The following is a 26,520-nucleotide window of genomic DNA, read 5'->3' as shown; positions in this document are numbered from 1 at the left end:
GAACAGTGGTATGCATTGTATTTGTCTTCAGTGTCTCTGATTTTCCTCACCGGGACCTTTATGAGGTCCTTCTTGCTCCCCCCATCCTAAAACCTGCTTCCAGGAAAGTGCTAACCCTCACTTGCTATAAATAGCAAGATAAGGTGTCCATGGTCCCTGGGATCCATGCATTTTGATGAGGATTGTAGCCTTAGGCTAGGTGGAGGCTCACTCAGGAGAAGGACTGGCTGCTTGCATATTTTCTACTTCTAGGAAGGCAGCTTCAGGAAGACATCACTTAGAACAGCCCGCGGCAGGGGCTTCAGCCCCCACCAGCTAAACTGACCCAGGCAGTAGATGAGATGACATAGTGCAGGCAAGTTGCCCCGGTGGCCAAACTGAAGGTCTAATATTGGCATCTGGCCTCTGTGTGCAGGGAGTGGGCATTGTTGTTCTGGAGGGAGGATCCACCTTCCCAGCACCTTCCCACTCACCTCCTGGGCAGCAGCCCACCGTGCCCCCCACCCTGGCTCTGGCCAGGAGTATCAGAGGTGTCCACGGGGCTGCTCTGCTCCAGCCTTGGCACTCATATCTCACCAACAGACACCAGCATTTGTGCATGGCGCTTGGGACTCCGCCTACTGTGACTCAACAGGCATGAGCCCCCTGGGGTCCCCCCCAGACTTCAGAGCATTGTCAGGGTGCCAGACCAAAGCGGACTCCAAGTGAATGGGATTCTCCTTTAAATCTGAGTAGCGTCTCATCAATATACATCTATAACTACTTTCTTAAAATCACAAAAACACCTCTTTAATGTAACCTGAAGAAGAAAGAATGGCTAGGTTGGTGTTTTTTAGCCTCTACGGCCCCCCACCAGGCTTCAGAAGACTTAGGTGAAAAAGCATATCCACAAAAGTAGGATATAAATTTTGTACAAAGGCTCTACCTCAGTTTAAGGGCAGCCTTCTGATTTTTCAGGGATGATCATGAGACTTACATCGTGTTTATGGCAAAAATTTACAGCTTGCAATGTCTGCCAAGTTATGCTCTTCACAAGATGTTCTGGTACCCTAATAAAAAATAAAGAAGCAACAAAAACACATTCTTTAGTGTAGCCATGGAATTCAGCTCAAAAAAAGAAGAAAAAAAAAAGAAAGTAAGACAGGCTTAAGTAGTGAGTGACACATCCAGTCATCTAACTCACAGAGCATCTAAGTCATCTCCTTCTACAGGAAGGGACCGTGAAGACTCACAGGGGTTTCCGCAAGTATTTATGACCACCTACCTCAATCATCTGTGATGCCACTGGAAACCTGCCTGCTAACCTGAGCTCCATTTCTACAAGGAGCTTTTCGTTGATGCGAAGTTAGTTCACATACAGCATAAAAGGTGTTGCTTTTTTTTTTTCTTCAAGTTGCCCCAAACTGATGCCTTGAGACCGAATTCATCTTTCATGCGTGGGCACATGGTTTCTCTACACTCCCCTGGCAGCATTTTTTTTAGGTCATGGAGATTTTACTGCTGATAGGGAAGAGGTTGACCTTGCGTACCGCGTAACAAAAGGGAATAATGACTAAAACCCCACATAGGCATCCTGGTTCTTTGCCCGCATTGCTTCTCTCTGGTGGCTAGCTGCCTCCGCTCCCCATCCTTCTGCCTTGTCCTCTACCACGGAGTCTAAACGTGGTCCATTGCTGCCAGCACTTCTTCCGCTGACGCTCGGCTTGGACAGCCAGGGCAACCAATAGCCCCAGCAGACCCTTCATGCGAATTAGAAAAAGGCGCCTCTTCTGGGAGCATTTAAAAAATATACTGGGCAGGGGCGCCTGGGTGGCTCAGTCGTTAAGCGTCTGCCTTTGGCTCAGGTCGTGATCCCGGGGTCCTGGGATCGAGCCCCGCATCTGGCTCCCTGCTCCGCGGGAAGCCTGCTTCTCCCTCTCCCACTCCCCCGCTTGTGTTTCTGCTCTCGCTATCTCTCTCTCTCTCTCTGTCAAATAAATAAATAAAATCTTTAAAAAATAAATAAATAAATAAATAAAAAGACATATTGATATATTCAGAGCTAACATGACATGATGTCTAGAATTTGGTTTAAAATTGTTTTTAGGGGTCCCTGGGTGGCTCAGTCGTTAAGCGTCTGCCTTCGGCTCAGTCATGATCCCGGGATCCTGGGATCGAGCCCCGCATCGGGCTCCCTGCTCCGCGGGAAGCCTGCTTCTCCCTCTCCCACTCCCCCTGCTTGTGTTCCCCCTCTCGCTGTGTCTCTCTCTGTCAAATAAAAAAAAAAAAATACTGGGCAATGAGTGAAATAACTACAGAGAGAGCACGTTTATTTTGAGGGCCCTGCACCCACCAGCAGGACTTACTGTTTTTATGAATCAAACATTAAACAATGGTGTTATGGTCCTCAGCCAGAACTAATAAGTAAACCAGGGAGGAAACTCTGGAGTACTTGTGTTAAGGTGACCAGAACAAGTCGCTTCTAGGCTCTGGGAGGGGCCCCGAGACCACTGTTGTCACAGACCAGACGTTCAGGAAATCCTCTCAAGAAGATCAGAGCATGGGCCAACGTGGAGGAAATGAAGAGGTCACTGCCAGGAAGAAGAGCTGGGATGTTTCTGGACCAGAACCATGTCCCTGGGCTTGAAGTCGCTTCTCTCCTAACTCTCTCCCTGCTAGCGCCACAGAGGTACAATGCTAGGAAAACTCACCTGTTTGGAAAGAAGGCCTAGAAAAATACAACTAAGAAGAGGACCTTCTATGGAAAATGCTCCCCCCCCGCCACCTCCACTTTTTTTTTTAAAGATTTTTTTTTTTAAAGATTTATTTATTTATTTGAGAGAGCAAGAATGAGAGAGAGAGAGAGAGAGTGCATGAGTGGGGGAGGGTCAGAGGGAGAAGCAGGCTCCTCGCTGAGCAGGGAGCCCGACGCGGGACTCGATCCCGGGACTCCGGGATCATGACCTGAGCCGAAGGCAGTCGCCCAACCAACTGAGCCACCCAGGCACCCCTCCACTTTTTGTCCAGAAAAAAATGGGACGTATTCTGATTATTTAACGACTTAAATATTAAGGTCATCAGTGCCAGGCCACTTTAGTCTCTAAAAACATTTCCCAAAAGAAATCATGCAAAAAGAGCATTTAAAAGTAAATTGTAATAGCATATTAGTAATGCTCGTCTAAAGCTGAGCACATTATGGACACAGTCCTCAAACATCAAAACCCCCTCGTGTCGGGCGCCTGGGTGGCTCAGTTGGTTGGGCAACTGCCTTCGGCTCAGGTCATGATCCTGGAGTCCCTGGATCGAGTCCCGCATCGGGCTCCCTGCTCGGCGGGGAGCCTGCTTCTGCCTCTGACCCTCCCCCCTCTCATGTGCTCTCTCTCTCTCATTCTCTCTGTCTCAAATAAATAAATAAAATCTTTAAAAACAAAACAAAACAAAACAAAACAAAAACCCCTCGTGTCATCCTGAGCTGGCTACTCACTTCACTTCTTTATTACTCTGTTCCTTCTCTGAAATGCCAGGGCCTTAGACTCTATCTCCAAGATCCTTTTTAGCGGATGATGATAGGAGCCAAGTTTTTCATTGCCGAAGAAGGAAGTACAAATATGGGAAGGGAGAAAAATAGGATCTGTTCAGTGGTGTTGGGTTGGAATTGGATATACACATATGTACAGAGGGTGCTGGGCTGGAAGGGTGCGTTCTTAGGTAGGATGCTCCAGGAAGCTTCTCTGCTTAAGTCAACATCCGAAGTATGGTTATGGCAGAGAGGAGTGGCCAGGTTTGGGCTATATTTTAAAAGGACAGTCTTCAGGACTTTCTGAGATTGGATATGAGAGACAGAGAGGAATCAAGGAATCACACCAAGGTTTGTAGCTTGAGAAGCTGGTCCATGGTGGGGCCCTTTCCTGAGGAGAATGCTGAGGGAAGAGCTGGTTTTGAGGAGGGAAAGGTGGATATATTGAGCTGCTTATTGGACATCTAAAGGATATTCTGGGTAGGCAGTTCTGAATTCACAAGGAAGGTCAGACTGGAAATAGAAATTTGGGAAGCATGAGCATATGGATGGCACTTGGAGCCAAGGGACTGGATGAAGCCACTTAAGGAGTGAATACAGAAAGAGAGGAGAAGGTCAACGTCCCGAGGCCCTACAACAGGTAGAAGTCAGAAAGCAGAGAGGGATTTAGCAAGAGGCTGGGGTTGAGCAGGGAGGAAAGCAAGGCAACACTCAGGAAAACCGTGTCACCAGAGCCAACTGAAGAAAGTGTTTCAAAGGACTTCCGGATTAAGATGGTGGATTAAACAAATTGCACTCCCATCTAATTGCACTCCCTCTCTAAACCTGATAATTACACTGAGATTTTTTTTTTTTTCCAAGACAGAAATGGCCAGAGAAAACAGGAGAAGAGATAATAGCGACACATTTTGGAATCTGGAAAACAGGTAGATGAATGAAAACTGACAACAGATCCTGGAATGCTAAAATCTAAGCCCGAAGAGGGGAAAATGGAAGACCAACCAATTTATTCCAAAGAATTCTGCAAAGGTGCAGAAACTGGCAGCCAAGATCCTATGGCAGTGGGAGGGAAGGAGTGTGGAAAATCTGTTTTGGAAACTATCAAGTCCCTAGATCCCTTCCCCTATTCTATTCCAACAGGGAGCACTCTTCCCCCTACCTAGTAGGAGGCTGGAGTTTTGTTTTTGGAGAGTGTAAAATGGAGGACATTTGGTACAGCTGAGATCGTGGATACTGTTCCAAAAACAGAGGATTAAATGATTAAGTACATATTAACTGCTGAATGCTGGGGCTCCCCAGGCTTCTTCCCTCACTGGCTTCTGACAAAGCAGGCAGCCAGACTTTACCGTCCAAGGAAAATATTGGAAGACTTTTGGGGGGGAAGCTCAGGAGGAAAGATCTGCAAATTCTGACACTGGGGTTCCCCAGCAAATGAACCAGCCAAATAACCCAACAGTGAAGCCCAGAGCTTCCAACAGCACCCTACTCTTAACCATGGGCACACAACCAGAGACTATATGAGGCCCAAGAAAAGCCTCAAATGAGAAAGGCAGCAACCAAAACAAACAGAAAAAAGCAACTTAAAAGGAAGTGAAACCATAGAGAGTGAAGAGAACATTAAAAAAAGAAAAACATTAATACCTTCAGGGAGAAAAGGAAAGCTGTTGCATCCATGAAATAAGAACAAGATACTATAAAAAAGCAAGATGACCCGGGGCGGGGGGACCCACCCTGCCCTAGGCTTGCGGGGGTGGGGGACTTTATGATAATCACCTGTGACCAACGAAGAATAACCAGCCCCTAAAAAGGAAGTAAGCCATTGAAGGTGTTATCAATAGAGATGTTATAAGGATTTAAGTTCCCTGGTTAGCTTTCTATAAAAGACCAACCCTAAAGGCCCTCGTTGGCAACCTTGTCTCAACTTTGTTGGGACCCCTATCACTCTTGAGAGCTTTTTCTGTATCTTCACTTAATAAATTTCTGTTGCTTTACTCACCAAAAAAACCCCCCAAAAAACAAAAAAACAAAACTAGAGGACCAGTCAGAGTCCAGAATCCAAATAATCGAAGGCCCAGAACAAGAAAATAGAGAAACCAAAGGACAGGAAATCAGTAACAAAACAATTCAAAATTTCTTCTCAGAAGGAGCTCACCAGGTGTCAACACAAGGGAAGTAAAGTAAGGCGCATGGTTTTCATAATTCAGAATTCTGTGAACAAAGAGAGGGTTCCCCAAGCTTCTGGAAATAAAGAAACAGGACTTCACAAAGGAGCAGAAAATAGATTGGCAACAGACTTCCTAACCCTGGAAGATAGAAGGCACTTAAAAAAATGCCTTCAAAATTTTGAAGGGATATTATTTTCTACCAAAAACAAACATACAAACCTCTACCCAAACAAAATATCCATCAAATGGGAAGAGACAATAAAGACTTTTTAAAAATGCAAGGGCAAGGTCTCACATCTCTGTTTCTTTTTTGAAACCTCTCATATTCTTTTTTTTTTTTTTAAGATTTTATTTATTTATTTGACAAAGAGAATGAGAGAGAGAGAGAGCATGAGAGGGGATAGGGTCAGAGGGAGAAGCAGGCTCCCCGCTGAGCCGGGAGCCCGATGTGGGACTCGATCCCGGGGCTCCAGAATCATGACCTGAGCCGAAGGCAGTCGCTTAACCAACTGAGCCACCCGGGTGCCCTGAAACCTCTCATATTCTGAGGAAGCCCCTGAAGGATGCACCCCACCAAAAAGAGGTAACTATAAAAGAAGATGACTTGAAACAGTGAACACTGGATGCCTGCCACAAAAGAGGGAAGCGCTGGGAATCTCCAGGAGGACGGAGGACGGAGGACGGGAAGGGAGATGCCATGATGACGGTCGTCATCACCATGCCCTCTGCCTTATACCGTCTCAAATAAGTATGAAAATATTTAACCAACAAAAGCTTTGGAAGAGTCTGCATCCATGTTCAAATTCTGAGTACCAGCTTATGCTTTCCTTGTAGACAACTGCATAAACAAAGTCAAGTTACGATCAGAATGCTGCTTGGTGAGTCAAGAATCTCGAGATGAGGGAAAGTAGGCAATCTGACTGGTAGTTGTCATTAGCCTGAGCTTGCTTACTTACATGCATCCCCAAATTAGGAGGGTTTTGACATTAGATAAAACATATACAATCAGTCCAATCTGACAAGCCCGGCAGCCATTTTATTTCTTTGAGGTGGCTTTGCCTGATGTAAGGTTACCTCTTCCCTGATGGTTTCACAAAATAACTCCCTGAAAGCAATCTTCTGTCTCTCCTTTCGAAGATTTTGGGGGAAGCTTATACTGTGACCCTAATGTCCTAACTATAAAATTGAAATGAGAGAAACATAAACAACTGCTGTGTGATAATGAAGAGATCAAACTGATTTTTAAAAACACCTTCAGGGGCGCCTGGGTGGCTCAGTTGGTTAAGCGACTGCCTTCGGCTCAGGTCATGATCCTGGAGTCCCTGGATCGAGTCCCGCATCAGGCTCCCTGCTCGGCGGGGAGTCTGCTTCTCCCTCTGACCCTCCCCCCTCTCATGTGCTTTCTCTCTCATTCTCTCTGTCAAATAAATAAATAAAATCTTTAAAAAAATAAAAATAAAAACATCTTCAGGTACATGAGAGATGGCAGAGATGATGAAGAGAGAATATAGGTCTCTTTCTGGCATTCTCAGCACTTCAGCCATCCTTCCCGCTACTGCTCTTCTAATACTTGAGACAGTCCAAGAAGACAAACAATCAACATTCATTTCTCCACAAGGCTACAACAAAGACAGGGAAGGAAGGACTGGCCAAGCTCCCAGAGAAATAATATGTTCTTGGGAATTTATCCTATGGAAATGTTTATGCAAGTGATTGTTCACTGTAGTCTTGTTAGTGATAAAGAAAAACTAGAAACAAGCTACATATTTATCAGTGGGGGGTTGAATAAAGAAACTGTGGTATATTTGTACCATGGACTGCCATGCAGCCATTTTAAAAATATAAAAGTAGGTATGTTTGAATCGGGAGACAGCTCCTGAATACACTTTAAAAAATGCATAACTATATGATGTAGAATACAATCTATTTAAATACAGACAAATGCAAAGAAAAATAATTAGAAAATAATTCTCAACCTGTTAATTTTATTTATTTCTATGTTTCTGTGTTGCTCGAAACATTATTGGAACAAACAATATATCACTTACAATCTAAAAAAGAGAGATTTTAAGTGTTTTATAAAAGTTGTGGAATTCCACGGACAGAAACTAAAAACTTGCAGTAATAACCTTTTCCCACCAGATGTTCTTTGCACCAACTATATGAGAGTCAGAGGCGGACTCAGTGGTAACGGAAAAGAATCAGTGAAGTATTGTGTCTGGTTGCACTTAGAGAAGGGTAGAAAAATAAGGGAGTACGGAAACTAGCCATTTACCAAACCTTGACAGAGGAGAGACCAACAGTTGAAAGAATAATAAGTACAATGTATATTAAGTTCTGCAGAAGGTAAGGAATGATCATACATTTGTTTTGAGGGCAAATATAAACAAGATGAGCACAGCACTGGGGATGGTAAGGGGTATGTATTTATGCCACTGTGGCAGGATACACAGTTTGTGGCACACACTTGCTTGTTTATTGCAACAGGAATTTGAATCTTCTCCAGAAGTATTTTAAAGGAGTCTGATTTGGCAAGAATTATCTTTATGATTTTAAGGATTAAAAATTACCATAGTGACAAATGGAACATGGAGGAAATACTATAAAAAAATAAATAAATAAAGCGTGCCTGGGTGGCTCAGTCGGTTAAGCGTCTGCCTTTGGCTCATGTCATGATCCCGGGGTCCTGGGGTGGAGCCCCGCATCGGACTCCCTGCTCAATGGGGAGTCTGCGTCTCCCTCTGCCCAACCCCCCCCCTCGTGCTCTCTCTCTTTCACTTGCTCGCCTGCTCTCTCTCAAATAAATAAAATCTTAAAAATATATATATAACAATCATACCTCAAAGTATCACTATTAAAACATTAATAGGGTATTATTTTCCTTTTTTCTATCTATATATAAATTCTATAAAAATTAATATGTATTTTTATTATAGCATTTTTCTTCATTTTGCAACCACTCATGAACATTTTTCTATTTCAACGTACATTTTATCTATAAGCATGATTCTTAGTGGCCCCACTGTATTCCATTGTAAAGACATACCATAATTTACTTAACCATCCTCTATTATTGGACATTTCAGTTGTTTCCAATGTTTTCACTATAAAAAATCCTTTAACACTGTGCCTGGCTGACTCAGTCAGTAGAGCAGGCAACTCTCGATCTCAGGGTCGTAAGTTCAAGCCCCATGTTGGGTGCAGAGCTTACTTAAAAAAATTTTTTAAATTAAAAAAAACACATAAATCCTTTAACAAACACTTTTATAACTAAACCTTTATGCATGTACTCAATTACGTTTATGGTAAATTGTTAGAAGTAGAATTGCTTGGTCTAAGATAATGTCTCTTAAGGCTTTTATTTTCATTTTTATGTATTTTTTATTTTTTTAAAGATTTTATTTATTTGAAAGAGAGCAAGAACGAGCAGTGGGGAGGGGCAGAGGGAGAGAGAGAGAGAAGCAGGCTTCCCGCTGAGCAGGGAGCCTGACTCAGGGCTCCATCCCAGGACCCAGAGATCAGGACCTGAGCTGAAGGCAGATGCTTACCGGACTGAGCCACCCAGGCGCCCCTCTCTAAGGCTTTTAACACACAATGTCAACTGCCCTCTGGACAGGTTGCTCCAGCAGTGTACTGATAATTTCCTTGGACAATAGCAGGTTTTCGAATTTTTAATCAAAGTAACTATCTTAAAATGAAAAATCATCAAAACACTGTTAGCATTACCCTTCTTCAAAACCATTTTGTAAATATCAATTTACTGGTTTGCTAACTTTGGTCATTCAACAACAAGTATTAGGGATGTACCAAGAAGCGCCAAGAATTAAGCTAGAAGATACTGGGGACACACAGGGGAGGAAGGCACAGCCCTTGCCCTTGAAGGTTTTATAGTTTCCCTTGCAAATGGGGTATGTAATAGAAACAATCCCAGAAGACGTGATGGATGCTACAGAAAGGAACTCCTGACTCTCTTCAGAGTCCGCTAAAATAGTTCCCACACAGGGGGTCATATTTGAGCTGTACTGAAGGACAAGCAGGAGTTTGCTAGGCAGAGTAGAGAAGGAAAGGCAATGCAGACTGAGAAAACGGCATGTGCTGAGTGAAGCTCAGAACGCAAAGGATTCTGTGGCGGCAGTGTCATGTTTTATGCGGCAAACTGATGAGAAATGGGGCTGTAGAGAGACTGAAATCTTATGTCCCCTGCTAGGACCACATCCATAAGTTTTGGGGAGCGATGACAAGATTTTATGTAGAGGACTGGCATGATCCACTTTGCATTTTAGAAATCTGTACTTAGAATAAAGCGATCACAGGACATTCTCCGGGCAAGCGTACCACACCCTAAGGAGGACCCCACCTGAGCCCAGGCTGGGAAAACAGCGGCATTACACACTCTCCCTTGTTGACATTGTTGCCCCGACCACACATGAGACTGAAGGAGAACAGCAGTCTTCTGACCTCTAGGCTATCAGATCAACAAGCCACAGCATCACAGACCTGCAAGTCCCCTTCAACTCTACCCGGTCCTAAACTCTCATTTTCACAGGTGAGAATGCCTAGAAGCATCTTGCCAAAGGTCACACATGGGATGCCGACCCGCTTTTATTGGGAATGTGCTTACAAAGTGTTACTTTATAGTATGAGATTTCTCAGCTGAAAAAGATGTTCCTACGAATTTCAAAATCATTGGTTGATACAGTTTAATGACATTTATTCCTTAAGGATGACAAGCAAAAATTTGAAATAGCATTTAAAATAGATTGGAGTATTGCCAAATATTCGGCATAATGGAAAGTAACTTCTATTTTTTTTGTTTTGTTTTGGTTTTTTGGCTTTTTTATTTATTTAAGAGAGAGAAAGTACGAGCAGGGGGAGGGGCAGAGGGAGAAGCAGACTTCCCACTGAGCAGGGAGCCTGATTCGGGGCTCCATCCCAGGACCCCGGGATCACGACCTGAGCCGAAGGCAGACGCTTAAGAGACTCAGCCACTCCAGCGTCCCCGGTGACTTTTATTTTTGAAACAAACTAACAGGGGCGCCTGGGTGGCTCAGTAGTTAAGCATCTGCCTTTGGCTCAGGTCATGATCCCCGGGTCCTAGAATCAACGGGGCTCCCACTCCCCCCTGCTTATGTTCACTCTTTCGCTGTTCCTTTCTCTGTCAAATAAATAAATAAAATCTTAAATAAAATAAAACACAAACTAACAAAAAAAGTCTTTAAACTTCAAAATAAATATATATCATCTGGCTTAGAATTTAAATCTTATTTTCTCTATTTCCTGGAACATATATAACATATTCTAGCCAGTGGAGTTTAAAAAAAATCTGCTTTCAAAACTCTAATCACGCCTCATCCTGTCCTTTTTTCCTTCTGCGCAAACTCTGTGCCAAAAAAGAACTGACTCCCACTTGCTTTCAGCCCCCCACTAATCCGTGTTTCCAAGTGACTCAATCTACATGATTAACCAAACGCCCTGCAACATCTCCCTAGTACCACATAGCCAGGACTAATTCATACTAATAGGTTTAATTGAAGTGTCAGTTGCAAGCTGTCAAAATAGCAAATATCAACATACTAAATGTTTTCTCCCTTGAACACAGTTTCTCCGTATCAGTGACTTTCTGAAGGGAGGTGTCTGTTCTCCTGGCTCTCTCTGGCTGCGTAAATTAACACCAAAAGCCTGTGCCGTGGTCACTTACAAACCACAAGCCACTTTAATCCCATTTGCCTGGATATCACGGCTGATCACGTAAGTACCCCCGCATGGCAAACAGCAAGCTCTCGGCCAGGGCTTGAAGGCATTGTTGAAAGAGCCGCGGCCTCCAGCCACCAGAGTGTGAATGTGAGATGGAATGGGGTGGCATGCCACCACCCTGATATCCAACGCCACTCTGCATATTGTCCCTGGCCAAAGCGGGGCTCCCAGGAGCCCAGCAAAAGGAGAGGATGAGATATCCTTCGCTGCTCACTTGTTTTAAGTCTCCTCGCCATTCAACTCAAAGGCCACTTCCTCCAGGAAGTCATCTTTGACTGACCCACTTTGCATTATATCTTCCAGGGCCTGCTCATCATTCTAGCCTCTCCATCTGGCCACAGCGATTGGCCCCAGGGATAGCTGCATCACCTGACCTGAGGTAGAGTTTTCCACTGGACTTTATATAAGCAGATGCTACCTTCTTCTAGGACTTTCCTCTCGAGTGGCTACATAGGTTGAAAAAAGCCTGCGGCCAGGCTTCCTAGTTCAGATTTTTCCCTTCCATCACATGTCACATACACATACCCTCCCACATCCACCTTATAAGACTCATCGGCAAGGCAGAACGAAGCCAGCATAGAGCAGAGTTGAGAGAGAAAAAAATCCACCACCGATGGTGCTCTGCCTTTAAAACATCCAGCCGAGGAGGAGTGGGTGGGCGCCAAAACCAGCCTGCGCCCCACTCACTCTGGCAAGGGGCTACCTTCAACCAGAGGAAAGGGCACACACCCCTTTTTTTTTGCAGACAGAGGCTCTGCCTGCTCACCAAGCCTTCTTGTAATGCACACAAAGCAGCTGCCTGCGCTGCAGAGGGATGTGTGACAAGATCATCAGAGCCTCCAGAATCTCCCCATCCTTCCCAGTCACGGCCACCGTCACAGTCCTTCACCTACGCTTGCCTCAGTGGGCTCTTGTCCCTTGTCACCAAGGAATTCCTGACCGATACAGCAGACCAGACGCCCGGATCGCTCCGGGTGAAACGCCACGTTTGTTCTAGCCTGAAACCTCCTCTTGGTTGCTGTCTTTGGACTCCTGCTTTCAATCTCCAAGTCCTTGCCCTTCCCTAATCAGGCGCCACTAACCAATAGCCTTCCTTTTCTTTCTCAGAGACACAGATAACATAACGAAGAAATCAAGTTCAGCCTAATTATGCTGCTGTTTCTTCGTGAACATGATGAGTTATGATCTCTTTCCCAACCTTTTCAGTAACCCTTCTGCTGTCGGGCCCAGCCGTGCAAACATGACCCGCTCTCACCGGGTCTGCAAAAGGGCCACTGCTCATATCCCTCCAAATCCCGGCGTGCGCTCCTGTGTTTCGTGCGTAAGGAATGATCACTCACCCCCTTTGGTGTCTGTCCAACTCGTGGAGAACCGTGTGGTCACAGTACTCAAACACCAGGTGAAGCTTCCGCTTCCTTCTGAAGACTTCGATAAGGTTCACGAGGTTCGGGTGCTTTAGTTGCTGAAAAGACAAAAAAACCAAGGTTTGCTAGGCTGGGGCTGTGATGGATAGCTTTCTCTGATTCCGATTCAAGAAAAAGAGAGCAATTTGTCCTTTAGGAAGTTTCTTGTCCTGGGTTGAAGGAAACCACAAGCAGTATGATCTTACTTCTCTCAAGGAGCTCTTTGTTAGCAGCTTGTAAATGATTACAGCCTTACCCAGGTGGTTGGTGAAGGCAAAGAGAGAGATGAGAACTCTGGAAAAGAAAGGAGAATGAAAAATCCGGGGCAATTTCTAGTTAATGCAAACTCATCCTTTAAGGCTCAGATCAAATGTCCCTGCCTAAAGAGGGGTCCCCGGATCTCCTCCCCAGGCTGGTTCAATGTCCCTGTACATCTCATAGCTCCCCTGAAATAGGTCTCCTTGGCAATCCTCTGGAATTACCCAGCAATCGTTCTTTTGACTCTTCAATGTCCTCTGCTGTCAATAGATACAAGAGATATAAACCACTGAAAATAAGAATCATGACCTCAGGATTCTCTTGTTTCCTCAAAAGGATGTGGCTGTACCCCCAGCACAGGACCTTGCACATAATAGGCATTCGATAATTATTTGGGAATGAATGAGTAAATTGTGTTTCCTAGGTTAACGAAACATTTTAAAACAGAAGAATGAGGAAGACTCTCTAAGCTGATGTGCCTGAAGGTGTGTTATCTAGAGAAAAAGGAAAAAGGTCAGAATCCATGTTGTGTTGCCAAGGCTAAATCTTGTACTTAGCTTCCTGGACCCTTCTGTCTGTAATCCTATCAGAAACACGACAATTAGGCAAACGAATTATTGCGAAGAGTCAAAATGATTAAATTTTTTCAGGGCATGAAGGCCTTCTGACAGCCGTCTAAGAAACAAAAGAGGACGCCAGATGACATTACTGCTGCCCAATTCTAGCAGTCAAAGCAAAGCACGAGACACCCCCCCACCCCAGATTCCACCCTGAAGAAGCCCAGGATGGGGCGCCTGGGTGGCTCAGTTGGTTAAGTGACTGCCTTCGGCTCAGGTCATGATCCTGGAGTCCCGGGATCAAGTCCCACATCGGGCTCCCGGCTCGGTGGGAAGCCTGCTTCTCCCTTTCCCACTCCCCCTGCTTGTGTTCCCTCTCTCGCTGTCTCTCTCTCTGTCAAATAGATAAATAAAATCTTAAAAAAAAAAAAAGAAGAAGCCCAGGATGAAGGAGCCCAAGGGGAGGGAGGCCCAGGTGTCCTGGTTAAGCTCAGCCCCCAGCCGACCCCCACCTACATTCAGCTGCAAGAGTGAACCCAGGCAAGGCCAGCTGAAGGAACACTCCAGCAAGCCACGGAATTGTGAGAAATAAAACATCACTCTTGTTCGGAGCTACTGAGTGCGGGGGAGGTTATGCAGCCAAAGAGCCATAGGTAACCTGTCCTAGGTCTCAGGGGGACTTCTAGAAACTACAGATGCTTACACCCCATCTCCAGAGACCCTGAATTGGTCTTAAGTAGGGGCCAGGCATCTGGTTTTTTTCCTCAAAATTCTCCAGGTGATTCAATATGTAGCCAGAGGTACTGATCACAGACAAGCAGATAACTTCATAAGAGGTAAAAGGAGTTAGGAGAAAAAGTGAAGATGTTGAACGGCCTGCTGGATCACATTGGTGTGGGCATCAAGAAGAGAAGCAGCCAGCAAGGGAAATACAGAAGACAGCTATTTTCTCGTTTTCTTTGTAATAGCCCTCTGTGTCTTCAAGTTGTGAAATTCCTCCTCTACATACTACACTGGATGAAACAAATATAAAACGGCCACGATACTCTACAGGCTGTTAGTCACGTGTGGGCCTCGGAACAGGGCACTTGCAGCTACAAAACGCCACGTTTAGGGTAACATACCTGGAAACTTTTAGCCTGAGCTAACATTTTCCAGAATAGTAGGACAGATCTGACCACTGTCTTAAACCGAAGAATCACGTCGGCTTCGATGTCTCAAACAGCGAACAACCAGTCTGAGGGGGCTAAGTGGCAGCATGAAGACAGACTTAGCAGAAAGCAGAGGTTTTCTTTCAGGCTCTGAAACAGTGCTATCCATAGGTCCAGATGTCAAATCTTAGATTCTTTTTAAAAAAAATTTTTTTTAAGATTTTATTTATTTATTTGACAGAGAGAGACACAGCGAGAGAGGGAACACAAGCAGGGGCAGTGGGAGAGGGAGAAGCAGGCTTCCCGCTGAGCAGGGAGCCCGATGCGGGGCTCGATCCCAGGACCCTGGGACCACGACCTGAGCTGAAGGCAGATGCTTAACGACTGAGCCACCCAGGCGCCCCCAAATCTTAGATTCTTTTAATTTTCCCCAAATCTTAATTCTTGTAATTTTCTTAGATTCTTTTCCATGTTCCCTATGTAGTTCCTCACTTATATCTCTGGCCAACCTTTTAAGCACAAGTACAAATCTACCAGTTGACTACCCGGACCTTCTCCAGATGCCAAGACTGGTGCCTCCACCCTGTCCCACCCTGTCCCATCCACACCCGCAGGGATCATTGCAAGGCACTGCTGCCTCAGGGTAAAACCGGAAAGCCCTCTCAACTTGGCCTCTGCTTCTGTCTCCACCCTCATGTCTCGTCTCATCACTGAATTTCTCTCACTCCCTTGAAGGCTCCCTCTCATCTCAGGACCTGTTCACCTATGTCTCTGAAATACTCCCGTCATCCAGATGTCACCTTCTCTGTCCGGCCTCCTCCGCCTAACCCTGACACAGCTAGCACGATCCAGAACCCCAGTAGTGCTGGAATGCAAGCATAGGTACCCCATGAAAGGTGAAGGGCACCGTCACAATAGTATCCACTAAACCAAGCGGCACTGTGAATATGCTACCCCTTCTTTCTATGACTACGCACCTTTGGAAAACCTGAACCCTAGGAACTGTAAGATATTCTATTCAAATAACATGTGAGATTCTTTCCAGTTTGTGGCTGTTGTAAGTAAAAGTGTTGATGAACCACTTCCTCGCTGGTTGACCTTAACTTTGAAGCATGTCGGGCCTCCACTTCCATCTGTGGGAGCAGGAGGAGGGCTGCCGCGAGCGTGCCACATAGAGGGTACTCAAGAGTGTCGCGCACGTAGTGACCTCTCCGTGAAGGATAACTGCTAATATCATTATTGGGAGCTAGAGCTATTTTTATTCAGGATGATTTTCTCTATTCAGTGTATTCAACAAATATTTATTTATTTCAATGCATAAGATAAAGTCCTAAGGATATAGAAACAAATAAAGCCAGTCCTGCCCCTACCCTCGTGAGTTTAGAACCTAAGAGGGATAGTAGATAATTGAACAAATAATTACAGATATGATAAATGTCACAAAAAACAAGGTAAAGGGTGCCCAGTTTGCGGATGGTGGGTGGTCCAGGGACGATCTCCTTGAGGAAGTTAGGTAGGCACCATCTAGAAGCACCAGAAATACAACTTTATGGCTCTAGAGATGGCTAAATTGCTTTTCAAAAGGATCATATATATTTACAGCTCTGTCAGGAGCAGGAGAGTACTTTTTACCATCCCACAGCCAGCTCTGAGGTTCATATAGACATTTAAGGTTGGTGATGTAGATCGTCAAATTGCTTCCGGCAATACGGATCACATGACTTTTAAACCACTTGTCTCAGGGTGCCTGGGTGGCTCAGTCGGTTACGCGGCTGCCTTCGGCTCAGGTCATGATCCCAGGGTCCTGGGATCGAGCCCCGCATCGGGCTCTCTGCTCCGCGGGAAGCCTGCTTCTCCCTCTCCCACTCCCCCTGCTTGTGTTCCTGCTCTCGCTATCTCTCTCTCTGTCAAGTAAATAAATAAAATCTTAAAAAAAAACCAAAACAAAACACTTGTCTCTCCTAACCCCCTCCACGAGATAACTTGTATATCATTGAAAATGGCCAATAACTTACTTCTCCACTTATTTTCAGGACAAATTTAATTTAGAAAAAGTGATCACTAAGACTAAATTCTAATTAGGACTTATAAATATTAAATCATAAATACTTTAAATTATTAACTGTCTCTAGGTTGCCAGGATTCTGGGTGACTAGAACACATTCCAGAGCAGCAGATATCTGGAAGTCATTCCCAGCTAATGTTCATTTATTCAACAAAGATCTACAGAGCACCTGCTCTGCTTCAGGCACTGCTCTAGGCACTCGAGGCACATTGGTAAATGGCACTGCTCTAGGCACTCGAGGCACATTGGTAAATGGGACAGAAGACCCAGGCATTACGCAAAGAAGTGGCATGAAGAGCTCTGCATATAGATGAGGGTACCTCAGAGAAACCATCCCTGAGGAAGTGGCCTTGAGCTGAGTCCTGGAGGGTGAGAAAGGTCTGAACAGACCAAGGTCAGGAGTGGTGGTAGAGGCGGATTTCCAGGCAGAGAACTGGCCCTGGCCAGAAGGGGATTTAGGCTATTTAAGGAACTGAAAGACAGTGTGGCTTGAGGGTCAAGTGCATGGAACTGAGGCCAGTTTGACAGTCAGAAGCTGAGTCCTGTGGGACCTTGAGGGCCATGCTAAGAAATTTACACTTTATCCCAAGTGTAATGGGAAGCTACTGGAAAGAATTTTAGCAAGATGTGATATGATAATACCATTAGGTTATTTATTTTTTTATTTTAAATATTTTATTTATTTGTCAGAGAGAATGAGCACACAAGCAGGTGGATTGGCAGGCAGAGGGAGAAGCAGGCTCCCCACTGAGCAGGGATCCCGATGTGGGACTCGATCCCAGGACCCTGGGATCATAACCTGAGCCGAAGGCAGATACTTAACCGACTGAGCCACCCGGGCGTCCCCCATTTGGGTTTTTTAAAGCTCACTACAGTGGCTGGATACAGAATGGCTTGGAGGAGGCAATATGGTGAGAGGAGACCAGGGCAGAGCCTGCGGACAGCTGAGAGACAATCGTGGCTTGAACCAGGCAGAGGCAGGGAGATGGTGAGAAAGGCACTGTTGGGAGATGTATTTTATTATTAGAATATTCAGGATGTGGTGATGGACCAGAGGTGAGGGATAAGGGAGAGGGAGGTGTTAAGAATGACCAGAGGTTTGTATAACGGGGCAGATGGTGGTGCCACCACTGAGGGAAGGAACAGGTTTTGGGGGGACGAAACTACTGTTTTGGGCAGATTGGGCTGGTGGGCACTCTGAGATGCCAAAGGAGAGTTGTCAGGTTGGCTGGAGTTGAAGCTGAAGATAAAAGCTGGGGAGTCAGCATGGATGTAAGTGAAGCCATGGGGAGATGTGATTTCCCAGTAGAGCAAGCGAGAAAGGAAGAGGCCCATGGAACCTCAGCACCAGAGGTATGGTGAGGAGGAACCAGAGGAGAAAGAAGAAAGTCCCTCTAGATAAGAGAGAAGACAGCAGAGCATGAGGGATGGGCATATCATGGAAGGAGGAAGTGGCCCTGGTGATGGAGGCTGCTGGAAGGTCAAGCGGGGAGAGGCCTAAGGGGCACCCTGTGGGCTTCCCCAGGCGGCCGTGTGAGCACTTTGGAAGCAGGGTCAGTGCAGGACTGAGACCAGGAGCCAGGTCCTATGTATCTAGCATCTCAACCTTCTCCGTCGCTCTCTGTTGACATCCCCGTATCTCGGGGGCAGGACTCAGAGAGACACCTCTAGTCAGTCCTGAAACCAGTTTGCAATTGGTAGCCTGGAGGGTTTGATAACAGCTCCAATATTGTGAAAGTTTGTATTCACAAGGATTTGGATACTTCTACTTCAATACTGAATGGGCTTCTTTAGGGACATACAGAGGAATTAGATGAGGAGATGGATGGACAGTCCATTGACATGTTTATTATACATACAAGTAATTTTAATAAAACAGGTTAAATTGCCACATCTACTACAATGATGTAGTTCAGGGCTCTTTTAATTATAATTCCTTCCTGTTTATGAGTGGATGAAAGCCAAAGCCTCAGGCCTGGTCTGATTTGTCGGCATTATGATTTGTGCTGGCCCAATCTTGAGGATCTCAGTGGTTCTTAGCAGTCCAGCCCCACCAGCCTTTAGTTATTCCATATGTAGAAGGCTGGCCTGCTCAGACTCAGATCTAGTTTCTCATGGATAAAGTCGCCACCTTTGTTGATGCTATTTTATTTTGGCTTCCCTTTTATTTTTCTCTCTGTTTTGAACACTGGCATTTCATAATATGCTGCGAAGAGAAGCATTTTCTCTGCCATTGAAAAAAGGACTCCATTTTTGTCAGCTGCATTTAACTTGACCTTTACTTGGTTTCCCCCACAGAGCAGAGAATGCTACATATCCTTCTTGGTCAGCTTCCTCCGTCTCGTCATTGGCCCTGTGTCTACACTGACCACCCATCTGTTGTGATAAGCACACCCTTCTACATCCTCCAAGGTCAAATGCTTGGCCACAGCACTTTGAAGAATTTTGTACTAGTTGCCAACATTTCAGATCAGGAAATGTTACCTTAAAACCCTGGTTACCAGGATTCTCTTGAAAATGCTGCAGATCTAGCAACATGGGACCTGCACACGGTGGCATCAGTGAGCTAGGGCCAAGACACAGCTGTTCCCTGTAGATAAGGCCCGCGTGCTTAGTTCACTGCAGTCCCCACCACTCCCTACCACTCCCCAACACTAAGGCCAAGTGAAAGCTGTCCTTTCTCATCACTCTTGCATGATTAGTTTTCTTATCTGAGAGGTAAAAGTGAGATATTTAAAGTACCTGTGTTTCTATCAAAAGTAGAAAAATGTACACGCAATAGAAATGACTGCAGGGGTGCCTGAGCGGCTCAGTTGGTTAAGCGTCTGCCTTGGCTCAGGTCATGATCTCAGGGTCCTGGGATCGAGCCCCACACCAGAGCTGCTCTGCAGGGGGTCTGCTTCTCCCTCTCTCTTGCCCCTTCCCCCACTCGTGCTCTCTCTCAAAAAAATAAATGGATAAAATCTAAAAAAAAAAAAAAAAAAAAAGGAAGAAGAAGAAATGAAATGACTGCTTATTTCAAGGCAAATAAGAAAAAGTATATGTATTTGCAGAAGTGAAGCATTTCTCCCGCACCTGTCTGGCCCTTGCAGGTAGCGGGTTTGTGACCTCTACCCTACCCTAGTCCTCAGTGGTCACATGTTTCTGGATTAACCAGTATACAGACCGTTATATCCATGGTCTCTCCTACCCTTCAAGTTTTCAAGGATTCTTTTTTTTTATAATAAAGTTGATCTTTAACATTCTTTTTTAAAAATATTTTATTTATTTATTTATTTATTTAGATAGAGAGCACAAGCAGGGGGAGCGGCAGGCAGAGATAGAGCGAGAAGCAGGCTTCCCGCTGAGCAGGGAGCCAGATGCAGGGCTCGATCCCAGGACCCTGAGGTCATGACCTGAGCTGAAGGCAGACGCTTAGCCGACTGAGCCACCCAGGCGCCCTGGCTTTCAAGGATTCTTATTCTTTGCGGGGCAACTGGGGGGATATTTACCCTGTCTGTGCTTCAGACAAAAGCAACAGACTATTTTCTCCATGATCATATCCTGTTTTCCTTTCAAAATCGTTCTTCTCCCGTAACTGTGATAAATAATAAAAGGAGAGGGATTAAATTTTAGAAAGCAAGAGCTGTTTTAGTAAGATGTTTTTTACAGGCCATTACAATTCTTGAACTTGACTCTAGGTCTTAGTTACCTAGACACATTTGCAGAAATCTCTTATCAGTTAACATTCACACAGAATGGAAAAAACTGATGCCCCCCCTTTATAATAATTAACCCTTAATACTTCCCAGGGATTCCCAGATCAGCATATTATGACCCTGTCAAGCACGTGAGATCCAGCAAGGTTGGGAGCTTGTCCAAACTAAGAAGAAGAGAAAGAATCGAATTCTTCATATTTCCTATCACTCTTCCCTTCCCCTGCGATGAATGCTCTCAAATACCTCATGAAACTCAACGTAAGAGTTAACAGCAGATGTACCCAATTTGCTTTTGATTCAGAAAGAAGCTCTAAATTTCACCTTAACCCCATTTAAGCACTTTCAAAGTATAGGTACGGTCCTGATAAAATAATGCCACTGAAGAATTCATATCATAAAAAGTCAGTTCAAGGGCACCTGGGTGGCTCAGTCGGTTGGGCATCTGCCTTCAGCTTAGGTTGTGATCCCGGACTCCTGGGATCGAGTCCCTCATCGGGCTCCCTGCTCGGTGGGGAGTCTGTCTGCCTCTCCCTCCGCTCCTCACCCCACTCCCGTACTTTCTCTCCCTCCAATAAATAAATAATTAAAATCTTTAAAAAAAATTTTTTTTTTAAAGATTTTATTTATTTATTTGAGAGAGAGAGAGAATGAGAGAGAGCACATGAGAGAGGGGAGGGTCAGAGGGAGAAGCAGACTCCCTGCCGAGCAGGGAGCCCGATGCGGGACTCGATCCAGGGACTCCAGGATCATGACCTGAGCCGAAGGCAGTCACTTAACCAACTGAGCCACCCAGGCGCCCTAAAAAAATTTTTTTAAAGGTCAGTTCTAAAAATAATATGTAGATATAATGCAATTCCAATCAGAATCCAAAAGGATATATTTTTTAACTAGATAAAATGCCTTTTATGTTCATACAGAACTATAATTGTTTTAAAACTGCCAAGGAAAAAAAACAGTTGGGGCAACTAGCTTTACCAGATGGCAAAATTTTCAATAAAGTGCCTATAATCATCAGCAGCAGCATCATCATGACCAGGCCAGCAGGCTATTGACAAAGAAATGAACAAACAGAAGCAGTACAGAGTCTAGAACTAGATCCATGTATTTAAGGGAAATTGACATATGACCAAGGTAGTACTTCAATACAATTGAAAACAATGTGCTTTATTTAAAATTGATTCTGGGAAAACTGATTACCCATTAGGAAAATGAGAACCATATCTTACCACCTTATATATAATTATGAATAATTTTCAGATATGTTAAAAATTTTAGTATAAAAACTATAAATACTAGAAAAAATTTTAGGAGAAACTTTCTATGACTTTAGGATGGAAGAAAGCATCCTAAAAAACAAGAGCTCTAGAAGAAAAAAGACAAGATAGGCAAGTTTGGCCACAGAAGAATAAAATAATGTTGGGAAGATGACAAAAGTTCTGGAGCTACAGGGGCGCCTGGGTGGCTCAGTTGGTTAAGCAGCCAGCTCTTGGTTTCGGCTTAAGTCATGATCTCATGGGTGGTGGGATTGAACCCCATGCTTGGCTCCACACTCAGCAGGGAGTCTGCTTGAAGATTCTCTCCCTCTGCCCCTTCCCCATCATGCGCATGCACTCTTGCTCTCTCTCTAAAGTAAATAAATAATCTTTAAAAAAAGTTCTGGAGCTGCATGGTGGTGATGGTTGCACACCAATGTGAATGCCCTTAATGTCACTGAAGTATGTATGTATATATATATATATATATACACTTAAATATATATATATATATATATATATATATACACTTAAAGATAGTTAAAATGGTAACATTTATGTTATGTGTATTTTACCTTAATAAAAAAAATAAAATAATGTTGGTTTGGTAAAAAACAGAAAACAAAAACACTAGAAACAATGTCAAAAGACAAATAATTGGCAGGGAAATATTTGTTACAACAAATAAAGGGCTACAGCCCTACTATTACAAAGACACTTCATGCACTATGAAGAAAAAGACACCATAGTGGGAAAATGGGCAAAAGATATAAGCAGGTAGTACACAGAAGAGGAAATATAAATGATCCAGAGACATGAAAAGACATTCAATCTCACTAGTAGTCAGAGAAGGGCAAATCAGAGCAAGAATGTGAAGCGACTCTTTTTCCTAATGGACAGACATTTCACAAATTGGTAACATCCAGTGTTGCCAAGGATATAGAGAAATGGATCTTCTCACACTTGGCTGGTTAGACTTTTAGGGAAAGTTACTAGCAGTATTTATTAAAACAACACACCCAAAAAACATGGGCCAAAGATCTGAGCAGACACCTCACCAAAGAAGAGATACAGATGGGAAATACAGGGTGATGGGTATTGAGGAGGGCACGTGTTGTGATGAGCACTGGGTGTTATACGTAACTAATGAATCTTTGAACACTATGTCAAAAACTAATGATGTACTATACAGAGGTTAACTGAACATAATAAAAAAAATTAAAAAACAGATGGGAAATAAACATATGAAAAGATGATCAACATATTTTTTCACTAGGGAACTGCAAATTACAGAAACAACGAGATACCGTTACATACCTATTAGAATAGCTAAAACCCAAAAACAGCTGATGACAGCAAACACTGATGATGATACTGAGCAACAGGAACGCATTCACTGCTGGTGGGAATGCAAGATGGCGCAGCCACTCTGGAGGACAGTTTGGGAGTTTCCTACAAAGCTAAACGTAGTCGTACCATATGATCCAGGATCCTAGGTGTTTACCCAAATGATCTGAAAACTTATATCCACATAAAAACCTGCTCATGAACGTTTATAACGGCTTTATTTATAATCACCAAAAATTGCAAGCAAACGGATTGTCTTCCTTTAGGCAAAAGGATAAAAGATTATGCTCCATCCATAGAAAGGAATATTAATCAGTGATAAGAAGAAATGAGCTATCATGCCATGAGAAGACATGTATGAAATTTAAATGCATATTGTTAAGTGAAAGAAGCTAGTCTGAAAAGATGACATATTGTATGATTTCAATTATATGACACTCTGGAAAAAGCAAAACTGTGGGGACAGTAAAAAGGTCAGTGATTGCCAGGAGTTCAGAGACATGGGGGGGGAAAAGGCACACGTGAAACAGGATTTTTAGGGCTGTGAAATTATTCTGCCTGATACTGTAATGGAGAATACGTGACATTATACATTTCTCAAAACCCACAGAACGTTACAGCGCAAAGAGTGAACCTTAATGTATCCAAATTAAAAAAAAAAACATTTAGGAGGTTGGGGAATCCTCTGTTAGAAAGCAGAATGCGAGGGGCCCCTGGGTGGCTCAGTCATTAAGCGTCTGCCTTGGGTTCAGGTCATGATCCCAGGGTCCTAGGATCGGGCCCCGCATCGGGCTCCCTGCTCAGTGGGAAGCCTGCTTCTCCCTCTCCCACTCCCCCTGCTTGTGTTCCCTCTCTCGCTGTGTCTCTCTCTGTCAAATAAATAAATAAAATCTTAAAAAAAAAAAAAGCAAGCAGAATGCGATAAAATACCTGACCAGTACTTCTCAAAACTATCATGGCCATTAAATACACAGAAAATCTAAAATGGTCACAGGCAAGAGGAGCCGAGGGACACCGACAACTCAACATAATGTGGTATCCTAGATGGGATCCTGGCACAGAAAAAGGACATTATATAAAAACTAAGGAAATGTGAGTGAAGTACAGACTTTAATTAATGATAACATGTCATACTGGTTCATTAGCTATAACAAACTTACCATACTAATGTAAGATGCTAATAACAGGTGGAACTGGGCACAGGGTATATGGGAACTCTCTGCACAATCTTCTCAATTTTTCTGTAAATCTAAAACTCTTCTAAAAAATAAAGTGCATTGAAACACACACACACAGCCCCCATCTTACCCAGCACACCACTTCCGGAAATATACCCTACATAAATAAAAGCACCACTGCATAAAGATATATGGACAAGGATTTTTTTTTTTTAAAGATTTTATTTATTTATTTGCGAGAGAGAGAGAGAGTGAGAGAGCACAAGCCATGAGGTGGGTGGGAGCGGGGAGAGGCAGGGAGAAGCAGACTCCCCGCGGAGCAGGGAGCCCGATGCGGGACTCGATCCCGGGACTCCAGGATCATGACCTGAGCCGAAAGCAGTTGCTTAACCAACTGAGCCACCCAGGCGCCCCTGGACAAGGATATTTATTGCAGCATTGTTTGTAAAAGCAAAAAATTAGAAACAACACAAACATCCTTTGATAAAGAGGATGGCAAAATAAATTGTGGTACATTCAAAGCATGAAATATTGAATACTATGCAACTATTAAAAAGAACAAAATTAACAGAGATCTATCTGTTAAAACAAAACACTAGAAAATGACAATAATGTATTGTTGAACAAAGGTAAGTTATGGGGAGGGTATGTGTTTTAATGAGCACTGGGTATAAGACTGATGAATCACAGACCTGTACCCCTGAAACAAATAATACATTATATTAATTGAATTTAAATTTTAATAAAAAATACAAAAAAAGAAGGTAAGTTACTGAGTAACTTTATAAAAACATATGAAAATAGAAGCTACTGAGTAATTTTATTAAAAATATATTAAAAAGGGGGGGATGAGAGAAATAGGTGAAGGGGATTAGGAGGTACAAACTTCCAGTTATAAAATAAGTAAGTCACAGAGATTAAAAGTACAGCATATGGAATATAGTTAATATTTTAAATTTTTTTAAATTTATTTTTTACTGAGAGAGAGAGGGCGAGCGAGGGAGCGGAGGTGGGGGGCTGGAGAGGGGCACAGAGAGAGGGAAAGAATCTTAAGCAGACTCTACACTGAGTGCAATGACCCTGAGATCATGACCTAAACCAAAATCAAGAGTCAGACACTTAACCGACTGAGCCACCCCGGCGCCCCTAGTCAATAATATTGTAAGAACGCTGTGTGATGACTACACTTACTGTGGTGAGCACTGAGTAACGTATGAAATTGATGAATCACACTACGTTGCACACCGAAAACTAATATAACATTGTATGCCAACTATATTTCGACAATAAAAATTTTAAAAATATATATGAAAATAGAAAGTTTTTGAAAAACTATGAAAAAGTTCTATTTTCATGGATTCATTTTTAAATATATTATTATTCAAAAACATATGCTGAGCCCTACGTCGTGCTGGACATTATTCTAAGCTCTGGGATTACAATATTTAACAGGGCTAACAGAAATCTCTGCTCTCAGGGAGCTTATGTTTGAGCACGCTGGCTGGTGATAAGTCTCATGGAAAGGTAGGGGGCACAGTAGCGTGGAAGGGGGTGCAATTTACAACAGGGTGATCAGGGAAGACCTCACGCCAAAGGTGACAAATGAAAAAAGATCTGAAGAAGGTAAGAGCCATGGAGACGGCCAGAAAAATACCCCAGGCAGAAGGATCTACGGGTCCTAAGGGTCTCACGTGGAACCCTGCCTTGGAATGTTTGTGAACAGCAAGGAGGTCAGTGTCAGCCCATCTTTTAATCTAACCGTTGCCTAGCAAGCAGCTTCCAGGTGGATGCCCAACAGCCCCTCCTCTCAGCTGCACTGTGTGTCTTTTGCCTTCTGCCCCAGGGGGCTTCTGGGTGCTGAGGTCTAGGGAGCTGGTAGAGGATTCTAACTTGCAGGAGTTAGCGCTCCAGGGGGGAACCCTGAAGCACGGCGGTGGGCGGGGGGGGGGCGCAGGAAGTGGTGGGTAAATGCTCCTCTCTTCTGTCCTCAGGCTCCTTCAAGAGCCCTAGCACGTTGAGTCCCTGTTGTCCCCTGCGTTGCTTTTGCCTCCTTCCCTATTTCCTTCTCTCCTGTCCCTTACTCCAGCTCCCTGGTATCACTTCCCAAAATAAACTACTAGGGTGTGATCCCTTGTCTCAGACTTTACTTTAAAGGAGGTGCACAGCCTAAGACAATTGGTACCAGAAGTGGTCTT

General features: G+C 44.0%; 1 protein-coding gene across 3 annotated transcripts in view; it reads right to left on the bottom strand.

Annotated features, from left to right (window-relative positions):
• CDKL1 (cyclin dependent kinase like 1) overlaps positions 1–26,520 on the bottom strand; it is a 57,007-nt gene that overhangs the window by 11,425 nt on the left and 19,062 nt on the right. For all 3 annotated transcript variants that reach the window (XM_021701460.1, XM_021701461.1, XM_044918070.1), the window contains exons 2-3: positions 12,756–12,877; positions 977–1,049 (exon numbers count right to left, since the gene is read on the bottom strand). In XM_021701460.1, the coding sequence (XP_021557135.1) occupies positions 977–1,049; positions 12,756–12,877 (195 nt within the window). The remainder of the gene's footprint in view (positions 1–976; positions 1,050–12,755; positions 12,878–26,520) is intronic.

Source organism: Neomonachus schauinslandi, chromosome 9 (assembly GCF_002201575.2).
Source record: "Neomonachus schauinslandi chromosome 9, ASM220157v2, whole genome shotgun sequence".
Classification (NCBI taxonomy): domain Eukaryota; kingdom Metazoa; phylum Chordata; class Mammalia; order Carnivora; family Phocidae; genus Neomonachus; species Neomonachus schauinslandi.
This window is presented reverse-complemented; position numbering and strand designations above follow the sequence as displayed.